Source organism: Ambystoma mexicanum, chromosome 5p, assembly GCF_040938575.1.
Source record: "Ambystoma mexicanum isolate Mex_15411 chromosome 5p, UKY_AmexF1_1, whole genome shotgun sequence".
NCBI lineage: Eukaryota > Metazoa > Chordata > Amphibia > Caudata > Ambystomatidae > Ambystoma > Ambystoma mexicanum.
In genome coordinates, this window is record NC_090930.1 from 104,699,281 (window position 1) to 104,716,060 (window position 16,780).

The 16,780-nt window shown below is 42.5% G+C and overlaps 1 protein-coding gene across 3 annotated transcripts in view; it reads right to left on the bottom strand.

Moving 5' to 3' along the window:
* LOC138480763 (titin-like) overlaps positions 1–16,780 on the bottom strand; it is a 557,826-nt gene that overhangs the window by 313,952 nt on the left and 227,094 nt on the right. For all 3 annotated transcript variants that reach the window (XM_069612496.1, XM_069612497.1, XM_069612498.1), the window contains exons 7-8: positions 15,626–15,757; positions 10,500–10,847 (exon numbers count right to left, since the gene is read on the bottom strand). In XM_069612496.1, coding sequence (XP_069468597.1) covers positions 10,500–10,847; positions 15,626–15,757 — 480 coding nt within the window. The remainder of the gene's footprint in view (positions 1–10,499; positions 10,848–15,625; positions 15,758–16,780) is intronic.

Genomic DNA, 16,780 nt, shown 5'->3' on the forward strand with positions numbered 1-16,780 from the left:
AATAAGTGAGTGTCAAAGGAGTGTATTTGAGAAATAAAATGGGTAGGGTGAAGGGAATGAAACATCGAATTGTTCTGAAAGGTGGGAGGAAACCAGTAGCTGCAAAGCTTCATCCAGTTCCATTATGCCTCCAGCAAGGTGTAAAGGATGAGCTGAAGAAATTGTGTGATATGGGGATAATTGAGAGAGCTGGGAGTGTGGAATGGATTTCACCGTTAATGGTGTTTAAGAAATCAAGCAGCGAATTGCGATCGTGGGTTGATCTGTGGGAGTTGAATCAGTGTGTGGTGGTTGAGAGACACACTCTTCTGAACATGGTACACATGCTAGCAATGATTGGGAAAGGAAAAGTTTATACAAAGAGCCTCATCACGAGTCTAGTGGTATCCCAGCGGTAATACCACTGGGATACTGCCAGCACAAATTGTGCTGCCGTTAATCAGTCGGTCGCTATTAGCGGATCATGAGTAGCAGTTGGGCAGTTATTGCCCCTTCACCATTGGGTCAAATAGACCCAATGGGGTTTTTATGGCGCTATTTGCATCCTGCTAATAGAGCCCAAAACGGGCAGAAAGCAGGATTTTCACCTCCAGCAAAAAGCTGGAGGTAAAACTTGACACTTTCTGCCCCAAAGCATAATAGAGCCAGCCCTTAAATGTGGTGGTAATAGCGTTACTGAGTTGGACATGGCATCATTTTATCACCAAGTTGAGCTGGAAGAGGAGTCCAGAAATGTAACCACGTTCATATCACATGGTGTTTTTCAATTTCGGAGAATGCCGTTCGGCCTTGTATAGCGTCTTCTGTATTCCAAAAAGCGGTGTACAAGTTGTTTGATGGTCTGAGGGGTGTCTTCTGTTTCCAATATGACTTCATCATTGGGAGCCAATGGAGGAGCATGATAATATGCTAGGATGGGTCTTAGATATTATGGAAGTGAAGGGTATTACCCTTAGGAAGGAGAAATGTGTTTTCAGAAAACAGGTGGTAGAGTACTTGGGGCACGATATATTAGTATAAGGGGTCAAACCCAAAAGGGAAATGGTGGAGGGTATCAGGCATATTGAGTCACACAAAACAAAGGGGCAGTTGCCTTTATTCTTGGGGATGATTGAATTCTACCAAAAGTGTATTAAGAATGTTGCTGATAAGGTGTGAGAGATGAAGAAATTGTTGAAGAAGGGTGTGGATTTTCTTTGGAATGAAGGGAGCATAAGAGAGTTCCAAGAAATAAAAAAAAAGATAGACATGGCAAAAACACTTGAGGAGATTGACACTAGGAGGAGGTCAATAATAATGGTTGATGCCAGTGATGTTGGCATAGCAGCTGTATTATCTCATGTGGGAGAGCATGGAGCTCAAGAGGTCATTAGCCATTCCTCGAGAGTGTTACAGGATGCAGAGAAAATATATTCTGGTCTAGAGAAAGAAGCGCTAGCTTGTCACTGGGCAGCTGAGAAATGTCAAACCTTTGTGTGGGGGGCAAGCTTCATTTTGTGGATTGATCATAGACCCTTGAAGCAAAACAAAGGAGGTGATGGCTGGAAGGTTTAGAATAATCGTAACCTATGGCATTGCTCTGGGCAACCCTCCAGACCATTGTTCTTTGGCTGCCAAGCCATTACAAAAGGGGAAAGACCATATGCAAATCAGGCTTGGTCCCACACCAAAAGGGGCAGTCCAGCCGCAACTACTTGCTCACATCCCTTCTGCATGAGACCACAAGCATCCCCAAACATGTTTCGGCCTTGAAGGCCATATTCGTGTAAAATATTTGGATAAAGTATCAAGGAGAGTGGCCGGTTCGCTGCCAAAGATGCAATGTCATTCATTTAAAATTGAAATTATTCTGCGTAAAGATAACCTATGGGCAGATCAACTATCCAAGTTCGGTGGTAAAGAGGAAAAAAAAGGCTAGAGATAGCATATATGGTGTTTGTTACACTTGAAGGAGTAGTCAGAAAGGAAGAATGAAAAAGGACCTTGGGTGACAAGGAAGGAATGGTGCGGGCAATACAGTATACGCTGTCAGAGATGGCAAGCAAATAAAGGTTGAAAAATGATGAGAGGGCTTAGTGGGAGGTGAGAAACTAATTGATTGTTAAGAACAACATATTTTATAGGTCGGGCAGGGCAGTTGTAACTGCATCGGTGAGAGAAAAGGGTAGCCCATGAAGGGTACCTGGGTTTTTCCAAGACCAAAGCAGTGTTAAGAGGGGATTACTGGTGGCTTGGGTTCGACCGCGAAGTGGAGCAGAGGTTGAATCGAGTTTTACAAGGCTGTAAATGGAGAAGTGGCACATTTGCAAACCTTAGACGAGGTATGGTGCCCTGTGGTGTTTGGGAGGTGCTGGCAGTGGACGTGTTCAGACCCGTGGAGATGGCCAGTGGCCAAGAGGAGTTTATAATAGTTCTGGTTGATATTCTGTCACAATGGGTCGAATATAAAGTGGTGAGAGATGCTGATGGGGCAGCTGTCGTCGCCTTCCTGGACGAGATATTTGCAAGAGAGGGTTTGCCGACAAGCATTAGGACCAATAATGGGAGGCAATTTGTAGGGAGTGTGGTTCAATTGATTTTGTGGGGGTGTGGAATTGTCCACAAGAAAACAGCGTTTTATCATCCTGAGAGTAACGGTGCAGTGGAGAGAGTAAATAGGTACATTATGGATTTGATCAGGTTGGCAGCGGTGTGTGTCATTGACAAAAAGGAGGCAGTGAGGGAACACTTGTTAGCGCACAGAATGTCACTTAATTCTGCCACTGGTGTGAGTCCATTCAATTGATGAGGGGAAGGAGCGGAAATACCAGAGTGGTGCCTTCTTCGATGACGTGAGCTAAAGGGACTGATTGTGGTTGGAGTACACAAGGAAGAAGGTGGACAGCAAAAAGGAAGGGTGGTTGAGGAGTGCAAATGAGAAGAGGAGGACGAAAGGGGTGGAAATTAAGGACGGGTCTGGGTGAGGTTTAAGAAGGGTATAGTGAGAAATAAAGGAGATACTTTGTACAGAAAGCTGATATATATTGACAAAGTGATGAAGGGAGCAGTGAGGATGAAGGAGGGGCAACTGTCAAATTTGTGTAGAGTGGCGACAGTGAGGAGATTAGGTGAGAGAGAAGGAGGAGAGGTATGTGGCTTTGTATGAGTAAGAAGGTGAATGTGGAACGTGTGGGGTGTTGATGTTTTCAAGTGTTCCTGAATTTCAGTTGAGTGGCCAGCAGGGAGAGAAAGTGAAGCTGGGGGTTTGCGCTCCTGAATTTATGTACCAATAAGTGAAAAGTGCGTACTTACCTTGGCTTCAGCATCTTCACAATAGTTTAGTCCTTAAAGGGGCTAGAAAAGGCGATACCAAAAAGGGAAACACAATTCCCATGGACACCTGTGGGCTGGTTAAAGTCTCCTCTTTATTTTTCCATGTGAAATAGGGTGTACATTTAAGTTACATTGAAGTTATATTCTCAACTGCATTGAAATGTAAGACCACACAGAAGTTAAGGTGATTTATCAATCGAAACCAGTAAGTGAACGACTTAAAGATTCCTTGAGTATTTGGATTTCCTTGTTTCGTGATCGGGGTACGTTTCAAAAGTGTCCACTATTAGAAAGGATGGGTTTTCAGGACTGTCAGGCATTTGTGAAGTATTCTAGGGACATGGAAATAATTGGGAGTTGGGTAAAATATAGACACTTTTCTTTTGGGTAAAGTGGAACATGAACAAACAGAACTTTTGTTTTTCATTTTTTTTAGACAAAGTGGGAAATGCCAGCTGCAAGGTCTGTGGACATCTCGTCAAAACTGGGTCAGTGTGTGTGTGTCTATAATGTACACCTTTCATTGTAGCATAACATGGGGTGTTACTGTTCAGCTTGATAAAGCCCTTTAGCTGAGTCATGACATGAAGCAGAGCATGTGAAGGTCATCGTTGTTAGGCATATTCCGGAGAGGTGTGTCCACAGGGACCTTTGCAGATTCGGAGACAGTTTAGCATAAACGGAGGCATCGCAGAGTAATAGATCAAGACACACATGTCTCCCATTCTTTAGAATCTTGTTCTACAGCTCCCGCCTTTTCCTAGTGAGATGCAGAATAAATGACATGTGCGCAATCCTTTAACACTGCTACATGACAGGGTGTGAATGTAGCTATAGTGGGTGTGAGCGCTTTTGGTGGATTAGTGTTTGATTAGCACAATACATTTAGTGATGAATGTAAGGGTGATTGTCATGGGTGGTGCATTTACCCACAATAGCCACCTGATCACTGTCAGATGGGTGAGTTATTTAAATTCTGCTTTTCATCTGTTGTAACAGATAGTTTATCTTGCAGCAGGTGTGCACAACCTAATTGTTTATGATTCCCTCAACTGTCTGGTAGGCTGATCTAGCTTAGTACTGACTTTTCTGGGTGTTGGTCCCTGATTTATCTAGGCCTGTATGGTTAATTAAGTAATATGTTATTACCCGCTTAACACCAGAGACCAGTCTCTAAGTAAAGTGGAGGACTGGGATTCAAACATGTGTTGCTCTGCGTTGTCTTGCTTCCAAGACAAAAGCGTTGGCCCTCAGCTAACTTCCCTGCCCGGGCTTCGGTTGTTCTTGTACACAGCCATATGTTGGTTTCTTGTTTGTAAGGTGTGGCCTTGCAGCGATCAGTGGCTTATGGGTAGGGAGTGGAAAAGTAAAGAGATTTCACATAGCGTGTTGAGTAATTCTGCAATGCAGACCAGCAAAGGATGTTTTGTTAATTTTCTTTCTTGCAAAATAAGTGGAAATATGTGGAGAGGTCCTGTATGGAATCCCTACTTAGTCATTGAATGATTCTCCAGAAATACTTAATTCACCGATTTGATTTCTTGTTAAGTGAATGAACAACTCTATTAAAAGCCATTTGTTAGGTTTACTGAAAAATTAAGCATAATAAATGTTTTTTCAGTCCATTTCAAAGGAGTTTAAAACATTTTGTACCAACCAGTAAAAGCTCTTTTTGCTAACTTTCTTTTCCATAAATGCAATCTTTACACATTTGATTAATTATGCAAGATGTAGTCATTTTCCTTGAAATTGGCAAACAAATAGTACATAGTTTCACAAAAATGTAAAAACGGAAATTGCTCAATTTTGCAAATGCCTATGTCCAATGATATGATGTAAAAAAGGAAAGTCCCAAACAAATGTAATGCCTATTTATCATTTTGAAAAGGAATGTAGAGGTATTTTGTACAACCTGGGTAGAAGCCTAGAGATCCTAAATACCTCTGGTTCCGGTGTGCGACCAGGAGGCAGAAACGTGTTTGCCATTTGATACCATCCAAGGAAAGAAATTCAACGTTTTTTTTATAATACCTAAAGATGGTTATGTTATGTTAAAGGATATTTATACTGCGCACTTTCACCACCTGAGTGGTGCCCTGACGCTCTGGGGGATCTGAAAAGCAAGAGGTTATGGTAAATTAGTTGGACTGAGCGAGAAAAGCGCAAGAGAGCTGTGAGGTGCTTTTGGCAGTTTCAGTTCGGTTTACACGTTCGCTGAGCGTAGATGTTCTTTTTTTTTTGTCGATAGTTGTCATGTGCTGTTGTTCGAGGCTATCTGCCTGATTCATGGAATTATTTGCGTGAAAAACGCAGATGTGCGTGCCTTTCTGCCAGAAAATCCCTGTTTGAAGTACGGGAATTTTCGGGCAGAAAGACACGCAAATCTGCGTTTTTCACGCAAATTATTCCATGAATCAGGCTGTATATGTGGTTTGTTTCATTGCTGTGGTGTAGTGATGTGTGTGTGTGTGTGTTTTTTGTGTGCAATATAGGTATGGTTGTGTTATGTTTAGAATTTAAGAGGTGTAAGAAGGGGGATGAGATTTTGTGTGCGTTGGTTATTGGTGGCACTCCATCACACCTCCTCCGCTTTTGCCACCTGTGATACACTTCCCTGTTGGTGTTGCGTATTGTGGTGTGCTTGGGGGAGTCTCCCTCCTATACTCTGTGCAGGGTTGTGGGTTGCCTGCAGGCTATTTATTGGTGATGCATCCTCCACCCACCCCCTCCACCTCTAATGGATTTCTACACTGCTTGGGCCCCTGGCATATCCCGGTGTGCAGACGTCATCTCTTATCTGGGCCCATTGAGAGGAGGTAGAAGGGGCGCAGGGGGCAGCAGGACCTCTTCCCTGTGCCCTTGAATTGCCTGGTCCCCGTGGTTTTTCTGTTAGGTCGTCACTCTTTCTCCTCAACTCTCATCCCCTCTGTCTATCGTTCAATCTAGGGTTCTCCCATCTCTCTCCTTTGCCTCCGTTAAGGCCCTCCATGGGGAGCCGGGTCCCCCTCCCACTCAGAGTCTCTCCACCTCCCTGCACTTGTTGTTGTACGCTTTAGTCCTCTGTCTTGTGACATGTGTGTTCATTCCAATGGGTGTAGGTGTTGCTCATTCATTTTCGTCCATTCTGAGTTGAACAGCCAGGTTTTTAGTAGTTTTCTGAATTTTAGGTGGTCCTTCATGGTTCGTATGTCTCCCGGGAGGGAGTTCCAGATTTTTGCAGCTAGGCAAGAAAATGCTGATCTACCAAGTTTTTTCCTTATGTATTGTTTAGGTTCCAGGTGGATGTCGTTCTTGGATCTGACTGTTCTGTTTGGCTGGTCAATGGTGATTTTGTTTTGAAGGAATTCTGCTCCTACGCCATGGATTGCTCGGTGCGTCAGGCACATTGCTTTGAATGTGATTTGTTTTTTGACTGGCAGCCAGTGTAGCATCTTTAGCGCAGGAGTGATGTAGTCTCTTCGTGAGAGTTTTAGAAGGAGTCTGGCATTCCGATGTAAAGGCTGTTGGCGTAGTCTATCCTGGTCATGATCAAGGAAATGATGGCTAGTGTTTTGTGTGTAAAGGAGAGGAATGCTAGGATTTTTTGGATTGTATGAAGCATTTCTTGATTATTGTGTTTACTTGTGGTTCTAGTGTTAGCTCATTGTCCATTAGGATTACAGGTGTTTGACTTTTTTGATGGTGTGGACGCTGTTCCTTGTTCTTTTGGCCATGGAATATATTGGTTGCTTTCCTGGTTTTTGGATATGATCATGATTTCGGTTTTGCCCAGGTTCAGTTTGAGGCTGTTTGTGTTCATCCAATTGTAGAGTTCTTTCAGATAGTCTACCAGCATTGTGTTCTTCTCTTGTGCATCGTCAATTTGGGTCTCCTCTGCATAGTTGTAGCAAGTGAGGCCATGCCTTTTGATGAGGGTGATTAGTGGGGTTAAGTAGATGTTGAAGAGTTGGGATAGGGTGGATCCTTGAAGTACTCCACAGGTGGTGACCCGTAGCACTGATTTGAATGGTTTCATCCATACTGTTTCAGTTCTTTCGGGATAGAAGCGAATAATCCACAGCAGTGCCATATTGGTGATCCCTATTTCGTCCAGTCTCCTGATTAGGATTTTGTGGTTGACTGTGTTGAACCTTGCTGAGAGGTCACGTACTATCGGCACAGAGTTTGTGTTGGACTCTGCATTGGTCTTTAGGTCATCCGTAGGTCATCCCAGATAGAGAGAAGTGCCGTCTCCATCCCTCTCATAGGTCTGAAGCTGACTTGTGCCTGGTCCAATAGCTGGTTTATTTCTACATGTTGCAGTGTTTGTTCATAGACATAGGTTTCTAGCAGTTTTGCTGGGTAGGGGATGTTTGAAATTGGTCTGTAATTAGAGAGGTCTTTCACATTGCCCATAGTATCCTTGAGGAGTGGTTGTACACAGATTTGAATGTACACAGATGTACACAGATTTGAAAGACCGCAGTACTCTACCCGTTGAGAACGACTGGTTGAAGAGGTTTCTGTGGCATTCCAATGGTGGGCCGTTTGTGAGGATAGATATCTGGTGAGCAGGGGTCCATTAGTGATCCTGATTTAGTGCTAAGTTTCACCAGCTTTATGAATCTCTCTACTGATAATTGTGTGAATCTTTGCAGCTTATTCTGTGGTTCCAGGGTCGGAGGTGCATGGTGCATGGTCTGGTCGACAGGTCTGCTTTCTATTTTCCCACTGTATGTCTGTGAGTTTATTTTTGAAGTGGTCCACAAGGTTGTTGCATAGTTTTTGTGAAGGTACTGGTGTGTTTTTGCATCCCGGTGGGTTTCTCATCTAATTTATGATGTAGAATAGTTCTTTCTGGGTGTTGGTGGCTATTGTGATTCGGTCGTCGCAGTATTTCTTTCTGGTCTTGAGAAGTTACTGTAGAGCTATTGATTTGTTCAGCAGTGGTGGTCTTTTTATTATTCAGAGTAAATTATCTTTGTCTGGGAAAGATGAACAAGTTGCACTGATTGAAGTCTTAAAGAATGTCTCATATGAGGGGGAATCTTAGAGAGGGAGGCAGAGGGGGGTTTACAATTGGGGGTGTGCATATCTTGATTTTTGTTAGGAATATCTCAATTAAAATAAAAGATGTGAAAATGTGGCAGTAACAAGAGAAGTGGACATAACACATTCTTGTGGTAATTGTGGATTAACGGTATGTGTTGGACTTACTACTGGAATGTAAATCTATGCCAAAATAGCTATGAAGGGTGGGGGCACTTAAGGATCTCCTTTACGGGGGATATTGGAATTCTCCAGAACTGCCCATCTCTAATGATTGCAAAACTTTACATTTAATTTGCTTCTCTATTACAATTTCAAAAAGTGGGATTTGTAAGAGTGAGGTGGTTTGCTGTAGGTTGCGCAAGTTAATTCTGCTTGTAATGCTGTAGTCACCTTTCCATTAGGATGCTCAGAATCAAGCAGCTAACAAGGGTGTGTAGGGTGTTAGTATGCAATCAGGTGAACATGAATGAAATGTTGTGTATTTTTTACTTTCCTGACTATTAGCTTTAATGTTATTTAATATCTATTGTTTTGTGTTATTTGTTATAGAGTACATCGTTTTATGGTTTAATTAAACATATATTACATTGTAAGTGTTGGTTACAATTCTGAGGGTTCATCTAATAATGTAACTCCTACAAAGTAATGTTTTGACTTGCCACTCTCCCCATGGCAATGTAATGCTTATATTAGATGGTTGGTGGCCATTCTAAACCAGTGTTATCACGATTTCCTGCTCTATGCCTACCATGCACACATAAGCTTACATATAAATAGAAATAACACTGACCAAGGTACCAAATTTCATCAAAGTAGTACATGAGTGGCTGAGTATAAATAACCTTCACCTAAATTCTTTAAAGTCTGAATTCCTAATTTATGGCAATACCGTCCCTTGCAACATCTTTTTTCAATGGCCAGATTTCCAAGGCACCCCAAGCTCAGCCAAATTCTTAAGAACCTAGATCTTATGCAGACTGGAAAAAGATGTAATCCCTCACAATGCCTACTTCAAGCATAACATGTTGCATAAGACCATCACATTCTTACAGATGGCTGAAACTATTGATTTGATTCAGGGCAACGGACCTGGACACACTTGACTAATGTTATTCTAAGCACCTAGGCATTACTGAACAACTGACATACCAACTTAGGCCCATCCAAGGTCACGCTGCAGTACTAATCGTGGGCTACTGCAAGCAGGAACTCATCACTCCAAGGCTCAAGGCACATAAGGGGCCCCCTATAAATCTAAAATTTGCCTTGCAGTAGTCTGCTTAACTCACGGTTGCTTTTTTAACAAATTACCTAAGTAGTTAAAACTCCAAGCCCTTTGGAATCCCCAGCAATCAACCTTAGGTCTCAGGTGAGAATTATTTGATGCTCCCATTTTTGTTTTTAAATTGGAGCAGCCCGAGTTTGGGGAAATGGACATAGATCCAACCAAATACCCACCTTGACCTCTGTTTCAAACACTATCCCCTATCACCATGGTACATCCTATGCTTAACACAGTCTGCACTGCTTTCTGTGTCTCCAATATCTCTTTTATTCTATTTTTTTAAAAGATGTTTTTGCTATAATATGCTGTATCGTAAATATGATCTCCTTTCAAATAGGAATGCACTCTACTCTGTACTGTACAACTTGTTGTTTATTCCTGCTAAACTGGTAGGTTTCCCAATGATCATTTTTCTTCTCCCTAGCTCTTCCTTTAACATGGTGTTGGGATGAAAGAGGATCCACACTTCATGGTGTAGCCTATTTCAACCCAACAAACAATGCAAGGTGCCTTCTGGGACTACCAACATAGCTGCCTCTGAATTGCTGGCTCGGCAAATGTTTCCAGGACACATGCCCGACACATGTAACAATTTCACACTACTTGAAAATTATGAATTGTCTAATAGATAGATCACACTTCCTAGTGAACCAGTAGTGAAGTTTGGGGGAACCAAGCACAAATAGTTCTGAATCAACTGTTATTGAAAATATAAGAAAAGTATAACGTCCTTGTATTCTTAAGACTGACCTTATACAGTGGACATAAAATAAATACAAATAGACTTTCCGGAAATTTTACTTCAAATGCAGTTTTTTATAGGTGCAGTCAAAGATTATTAGAGACAAGGCAATCATTGTGACTTGCTTACCCATCACAAGATCTAGATGAATGTTATCTTCCTTGGAGGTTCGGCCAGAGGTACTTTTTAATCCCAAAGTCACTTTACAAGTGTACGCCCCCCTGTCGTCGGTCTCGAGGTTCAGGATGTTGAGGGACACATCACCCGCCTGCAGGTCCTCTGGGAGACTGAGTCTACCTCTGTACCTCGTTATTAAAGTGTGATCCCCTGTATCATCTCTTTCAAAAATTCTCCTTCCATTGTAAAGCCAAGTGACGGTGTGCGGCGTGTGATCTGCCGGTGAATAGGAGCACGGGAGAACCACAGAACTTTTCCATCTGCCGGTAACATCTTGCTGGACAGTCAGATTAAAATCAGCTGTAAATAGAGAAAAAATATAAATAATCATGCAGCCATTATTGTCACAGTGACTTCAATGAAAAGCTCTTAAATATCAACCAAAATCTTTCAAAATCATCCAAGTGTGCCATTAGGAGAGTTGACAAACCAGTATATGATTAACTATGCAACAATGACAATGTGGTTAGTGACAAGCCAATGTTCCCAACTTTCGTCTGTTCATCTTTATCAATTTGGTTAGATTCCTCCAGTAGAAGCAAAGGTAATGTGTGCTTGCACGTTCATAACAGATAAAACACTCACATTTCAATAGCTTCATTAAAAGCTCATAGAAAAACCTGAGCAAAAAAACCTTAGCAAAAACCTAAGCATTCTTATTTGTATTTGTATTTTGTATTTTATTATTATTTATATAGCGCTTTAATCCAAAGCTCTTTACAGTTTAACAACCCAGAAACAACAAACAAGGAACATAGAAGCAATAACAGTATGCATGATTCAAACCAGGAAAACAGCATGTGGAACAATTTGCATTTGAGAATGAAGAAGAAAGGAGGGCGAGGGGCGGAGAAAAGGGAGAGAGCATGGAGAGTTGCGGGAGAAGTAGGGAGGATGGAGATCATGGGGAGACAGGGAAGATAGAGAAGCAAGGAACAGGGTATTGGGAGGAGAGAAAAAAGGTGAAAGGGAGGGGAGGGGAAGGAGTACTACTATTCAGTAATACAGCTCAAACAGGCTTGCAAAACCACCAACACTGACAGAATGGAAGCTGGCAGAGGTTACATTAATCTTCACTAGATGCTACTTGTATGCATGAATTAGACCGTGTCCATCTTCTACACCTGCACCCTGGTTATATCACATCTGGATCTATTGAGGATACGAAGAAGAAAAGGGAATGTTTTTATCTTGTGCTATTGGTATATTTACCATGCAATGCTGTCATTTGCCTGGTCTCCACACGCATTGGATGATCCGGAAGTGAGTGGGTAGGTTTGGTTAGTCGGGCGGAGAAGGAAAGGCAAGATTGTAGTGCTTTCTGTTGAAGTTGCAAATCACAAGTACCCAGAGCTCTGGTTGCGTATGAGCTTTCTAAGCGTGAAATGACCGAGATATCAAAGGATTTAGTTTCCAGTGGGAAATGAGATGCAGTTGTGGACTTTTCTTGACCAGGGGCTGAGTATGTCAGTTGCAGTTAAATGTGTAAGTTTATGATTCTCATAAGTCTTGGAGATGGTCATCTTTCATGTGTTGAGTAGGGTGGAGAGAAATTGAGGGTTAGTCGATGGCGGCCATTTTTCCTGGGTGAGCCGCAGTCCTTTCAAATGATTGGTCTTGATGTCAGTTGCATTATTGTGATAAGTGTTTGACTTTAGTGGTCGATGTGTAAATATGTTGTGTGTTGAGGATTAAAGTTGTGGGAGACAGGCAAGGCTGCCTCTTCAGGATTTGGTGGTGCCTTGATGACATGTCTTCTAGTTTTTATTGTTTTCTGAGTGCAACGCATTGTGTTATAGAAAGACGATTGTCAGGGGTCGGTAGGGCATCTCTCTAGTGTGTCTGCCGGTGAACCGTTCAATTATTGGTAATGTTTCAATTGCTTCATTGGTGTATCTTAAGCGTTCGGTCTCTTGAGCACTCAAGAGCCAGGTTTTAAGATGTTTCCTTGTAATGATTTAGCAGGATGCCACTAGATCCTGTAGGAGTTTCTCACACCCTGACCTTGATCCGTTATGCCCTAGGTGAAGTGAACCTAAGATATAGAACTAAGGAATCTGGCCAGGGAGTACTGGTCTACGTCTAGTAAGGATAATTAGACACAGGCATTACCTGTACTGACACACACTCAGAATGCTAAATACCAACACATTTTCTGTATCCCTCTTTTGCTTGGTTTCAATCCTGAATACAACTGGTTCACCCCCACTGATCCCTGTGTAGAGTATTATATTCCTGATCGATCATGACACTGCCTTAATAGTAATACATTTGATTCCCGCACTGGGACGTTTTCAACCTTTGAAAATTGTGGTTTTATTCACTGCGGTTATTGAAGCGGAACAAGACATAACTTGCATTTAATTGTGTCCAGCTCTTTCAGGCTATGTTTTTCTTTTTTTCAAAACAGTTCAATCTTTGTTTTAAGCAGACAAGCGCCGCCCGCCACCTGCTGCCCCTCCTCCCTAATGAAACAGCCATTGCACAAGTTCTTTGCACTGACCTTCCTTTCAGAGTTATGCCTGTCAATGCATTTTCACAATGTACATCTACCTATCTCAGACATTTTCATTTAAGCATTGACTTAACAACGAATGGCACCTCCCCCCCCCCCACCCTGCAGTGGGCTCAACTTGGAATTATGGTAGGAACCACACGGCCTTTTCTGTAATATTAAATGCATGCCTGTCAAATCTGCAGGAAGTGCAGTGAAATAGGGCAAGTCCCTTTTTTACAGGGGCAGGGGTATGCCCCAGGCATATTTTGGATTCACGATTGGCCTTGCACTGTCATTGTATTACCAACACTTGCAGACAGGAATTCAGGCCCTATGCATGTGCTCCACCTGGTAGATAACGAACATCTTTGAAATAGGGAGAGGAGATTCTCAAGGCGCCTGCAGGTAAACTTGTACCCCACATTGATGTGCTTTGGCCCCCCTGATGCAGCACCACCAGCACCCGCAGTGCAGCAGAATCTGCGCAGTCAGCACCAGCTAAGGCAGAGCAAGCACAGATCCTCTGACAGAGCTTTCGAGGTGTCCCTACAGCAGGGATCTTCGGCCTGAGGCTGTTTTGAACTATGATTCCCATGATTCCCACCTTTGAATATGCTGCCTTGGGGTGACGGGAGTTGGAGTCCAAAACATCTGACAAGAACCACATTGTGTAAACATCTGAGCTACAGGAACTTCTGAACTCCAAAAACATGAATTGTTACCTGTGGGACATTTAAGCCATACATTGTCAATAAGTGCATGATAGTAATAATAACTGCACAGATAGCACACACCAAAAACTGAATTGTACTGAGGCATTTAAATGTAAGTTGCATCATTATCCGCTGCATAGCACTGATTTTAGCAACACCTGAAGGATAACAGACTGAGTCGTACATTCAGGAATTTGAACCTGTGAATGAAAGCTCTTTGGGTTGGCCTCTCGGTCCAGCCTGTAGGGAAGTTGGACAAGCCAAAACACCTGCCCCAATATTCTAGTGAGGACCAGTTGTTTGGGCAAATTGGGCCAGTTTGATCAGTTACTGCACCAATGTTACCAACGAAAAATGGTATTAAAGGCACTATTTGCAGCAAAAAGTAAAATAAACCTCAAACTTGAGAATTACTGTTCCGAAAACAAAGGAATTGCAATTTGCATGTGTGGACCACTTTTTCATTGGTGTCCAGGATGATTTTATGTCTAGGTGGAATCTTAGGTCAACTTAATTGATGAAAAAAGAATTCTTCCAAGACAAGTGTAACAGGACATATATTTCATTAGCACCCTGCGCACTGCCGTAAGCCAGTGAAAATGCTCAGAACGCGGGCTGTATTAACTAAGTAAAGCCCATCCTCCGAGTATTTTCATTGCTGTAGGGCACTTCCCTTCCCATCCCGCTCATCTTTCACCTTAGCACCCATGTAGTTTCCTACATGGGGGCTAATGTTGTCATTTGTTTTATAGATATGAAAAAAGGACCCTACCATGGCTGCACAGCCCGGTGCCATGCATTGCAGCTGTCAGATCAGGCCATTTTCCAGTGGATGACGTTGAGGTCATCAACATGGAAAATGGACTTGCTGTCAGCAGCACTGCGAGGCACCGTGCAAGAAAGGTAACTTTATTTCTTTTCTTTTTAATAAAAACATTAGCATCCTTGCAGGGAACTACACGGATGATTATGGTGGTATGCCCATTGGCTGCGTGCCAACCCTTTTGGCAACGGTACTGCCACCATCGTAAAGGGCCCTCTATGCACTTAGGCTCTTAACTTGGGTCGGAGGGCCATTACCTACAGGGTCAGCATGCTACCTCAGGGTATATCGCCTCAAAGTTATGAAAGGATTACTACACAAATAAAGAGTTCAAATCGTTCAGGGATGATACGTGGTCTGACTGATATTATCTGGACTTTTTCTGGACAACAGCTCACTGCGGTTTCATATGACCATTGTAATAGTTGGGATTGCAAGTACAAAAAATTGGATAGTTTTAAACCTCCCTTGATTAAGTAGTATTAGCACAGGGAAGTCATCATTGACCTCTCTGCCAACCAAAATCTTTGGAGTGCAGTCAATAACTGCTGGTATTGACTGCATTTAAGACATTCTGACCTCAGAAGCATCCAGGGAACCAGTAAAGCCTGTCTCTGCATTCATGAAACAGCAATCCACAATTTATATCAAGACAATACTCCAACCTAATTTAACACAACAAAGGGAAAGGGAAAACATTCAACAATGTTTTCACTTTTCTAAAGAAAACCCATTCACTTTAAAGCTGCACCTAAAGCAAAATCATGTTAAAACTGTTTAGGTTAACCAATGCTTACCTTATAACCACATCCTAGTTATTTCAAAATTACAAAATCTCTATTGACATGAGAACGATGTTCTAATAGCCTCATCGACCAGGGCCTTAATTTGGGAGCAGTCATTATCCCGCGATAATGACCAATCCTTTAATTTATAAGGCCATAGTAAACATGTGTCTTCAAATCCGAGCACCTATGAATGCCTCATGTGGTCTTAAAATATGGACATTTTAAAACAACACGTGAGATACAGTGTTGAGTAATACCTTTTGTTGAAGCAGGAGCTATGGGTTGGTGAGTTTCATGTTCTCTTGCATTTCCCAGACGTCCTGTGGTGCTCCCCACTTTTATGCTGGCCATCTTTATAATTGGAATGGTTGGTGTGGCAACGGGAGCAGCTGTTTAAAAAAAATAGAGGTTTATCATGAGCTGAGTCAGGAAGCGCAAAGACAATTTATGCTGACAAGCCAAAACACTGCTAGTACTCCTGGTAGCCATAGCACATCGAAATTAGAAATGCCTATACAATAACACCCACACCCACTCTCCACCCAGTAGGTGTCCTAAAGAAACAAATCCGTCTACCTTCAATCTTTATTTTGACTGGCTGATCCAACACGAATGCAGTACCAATGGAGTAGCTATAATTTCGATCAAAGGCTGGGCTAATGCAATTCAGAAAATACCTGCTGGGGTCCCTTACCTTTCACTGTTCATTTGACCCTTCACACTGTGCTCACCTAGGCGTATGCATTCTTAATGCAATTTGGGAGGTAGACAGGGCAAATGTTGTTGCAGTATTGTAGGGGTATTGGCAGAGAACCATAGTATCTCATTGAGCTAAATGGGCATCCTTAATGGGCAGTGAACATTAGGTAACCTTGCACAGGGTGGAACATACTCAAAGGGTACAAACCCACAGAGTACACATCTGTCTTGGCTGCCTGCATGACCCACAATCAAACGACTGTCCATGACAAGCTCCCGACCCCTGACCGATCCGTCTGTGTCCTCTGCCATTTTCCATGAATATCTGAGTTGATGTTTCCTTTTCGCCCTCTCCTACACCCTCAATTATACTAAGGGGTGTGCAAGGAGTGAAAAGTGTGTGTGTGTGTGTGTTTGTGTGTTTATGTGTGTGTGTGTGTGTGTGTGTGTGCTAGCCTTTTAGTTGCAGCCACTGAGCTTCTATCCAGAGCTACAACCAAAAGACCCAGGGCTATATTCCCCTCTACCCCACTTAGATACACCTCTGAGGCTGTGTGGGCAAGGGTAACTCTATGTTTGGTGTGGTTTGCCTTTGTGTTTTTGTCTTTGTGTGTGCATGCCTGTTTAGCCATTTCGTTTGTGTTTTTTTATTGTTTCTTGCATAGGTCTCAGTGTGCACACACAAAAAACAAACAATCATAAGGGAGTACAAG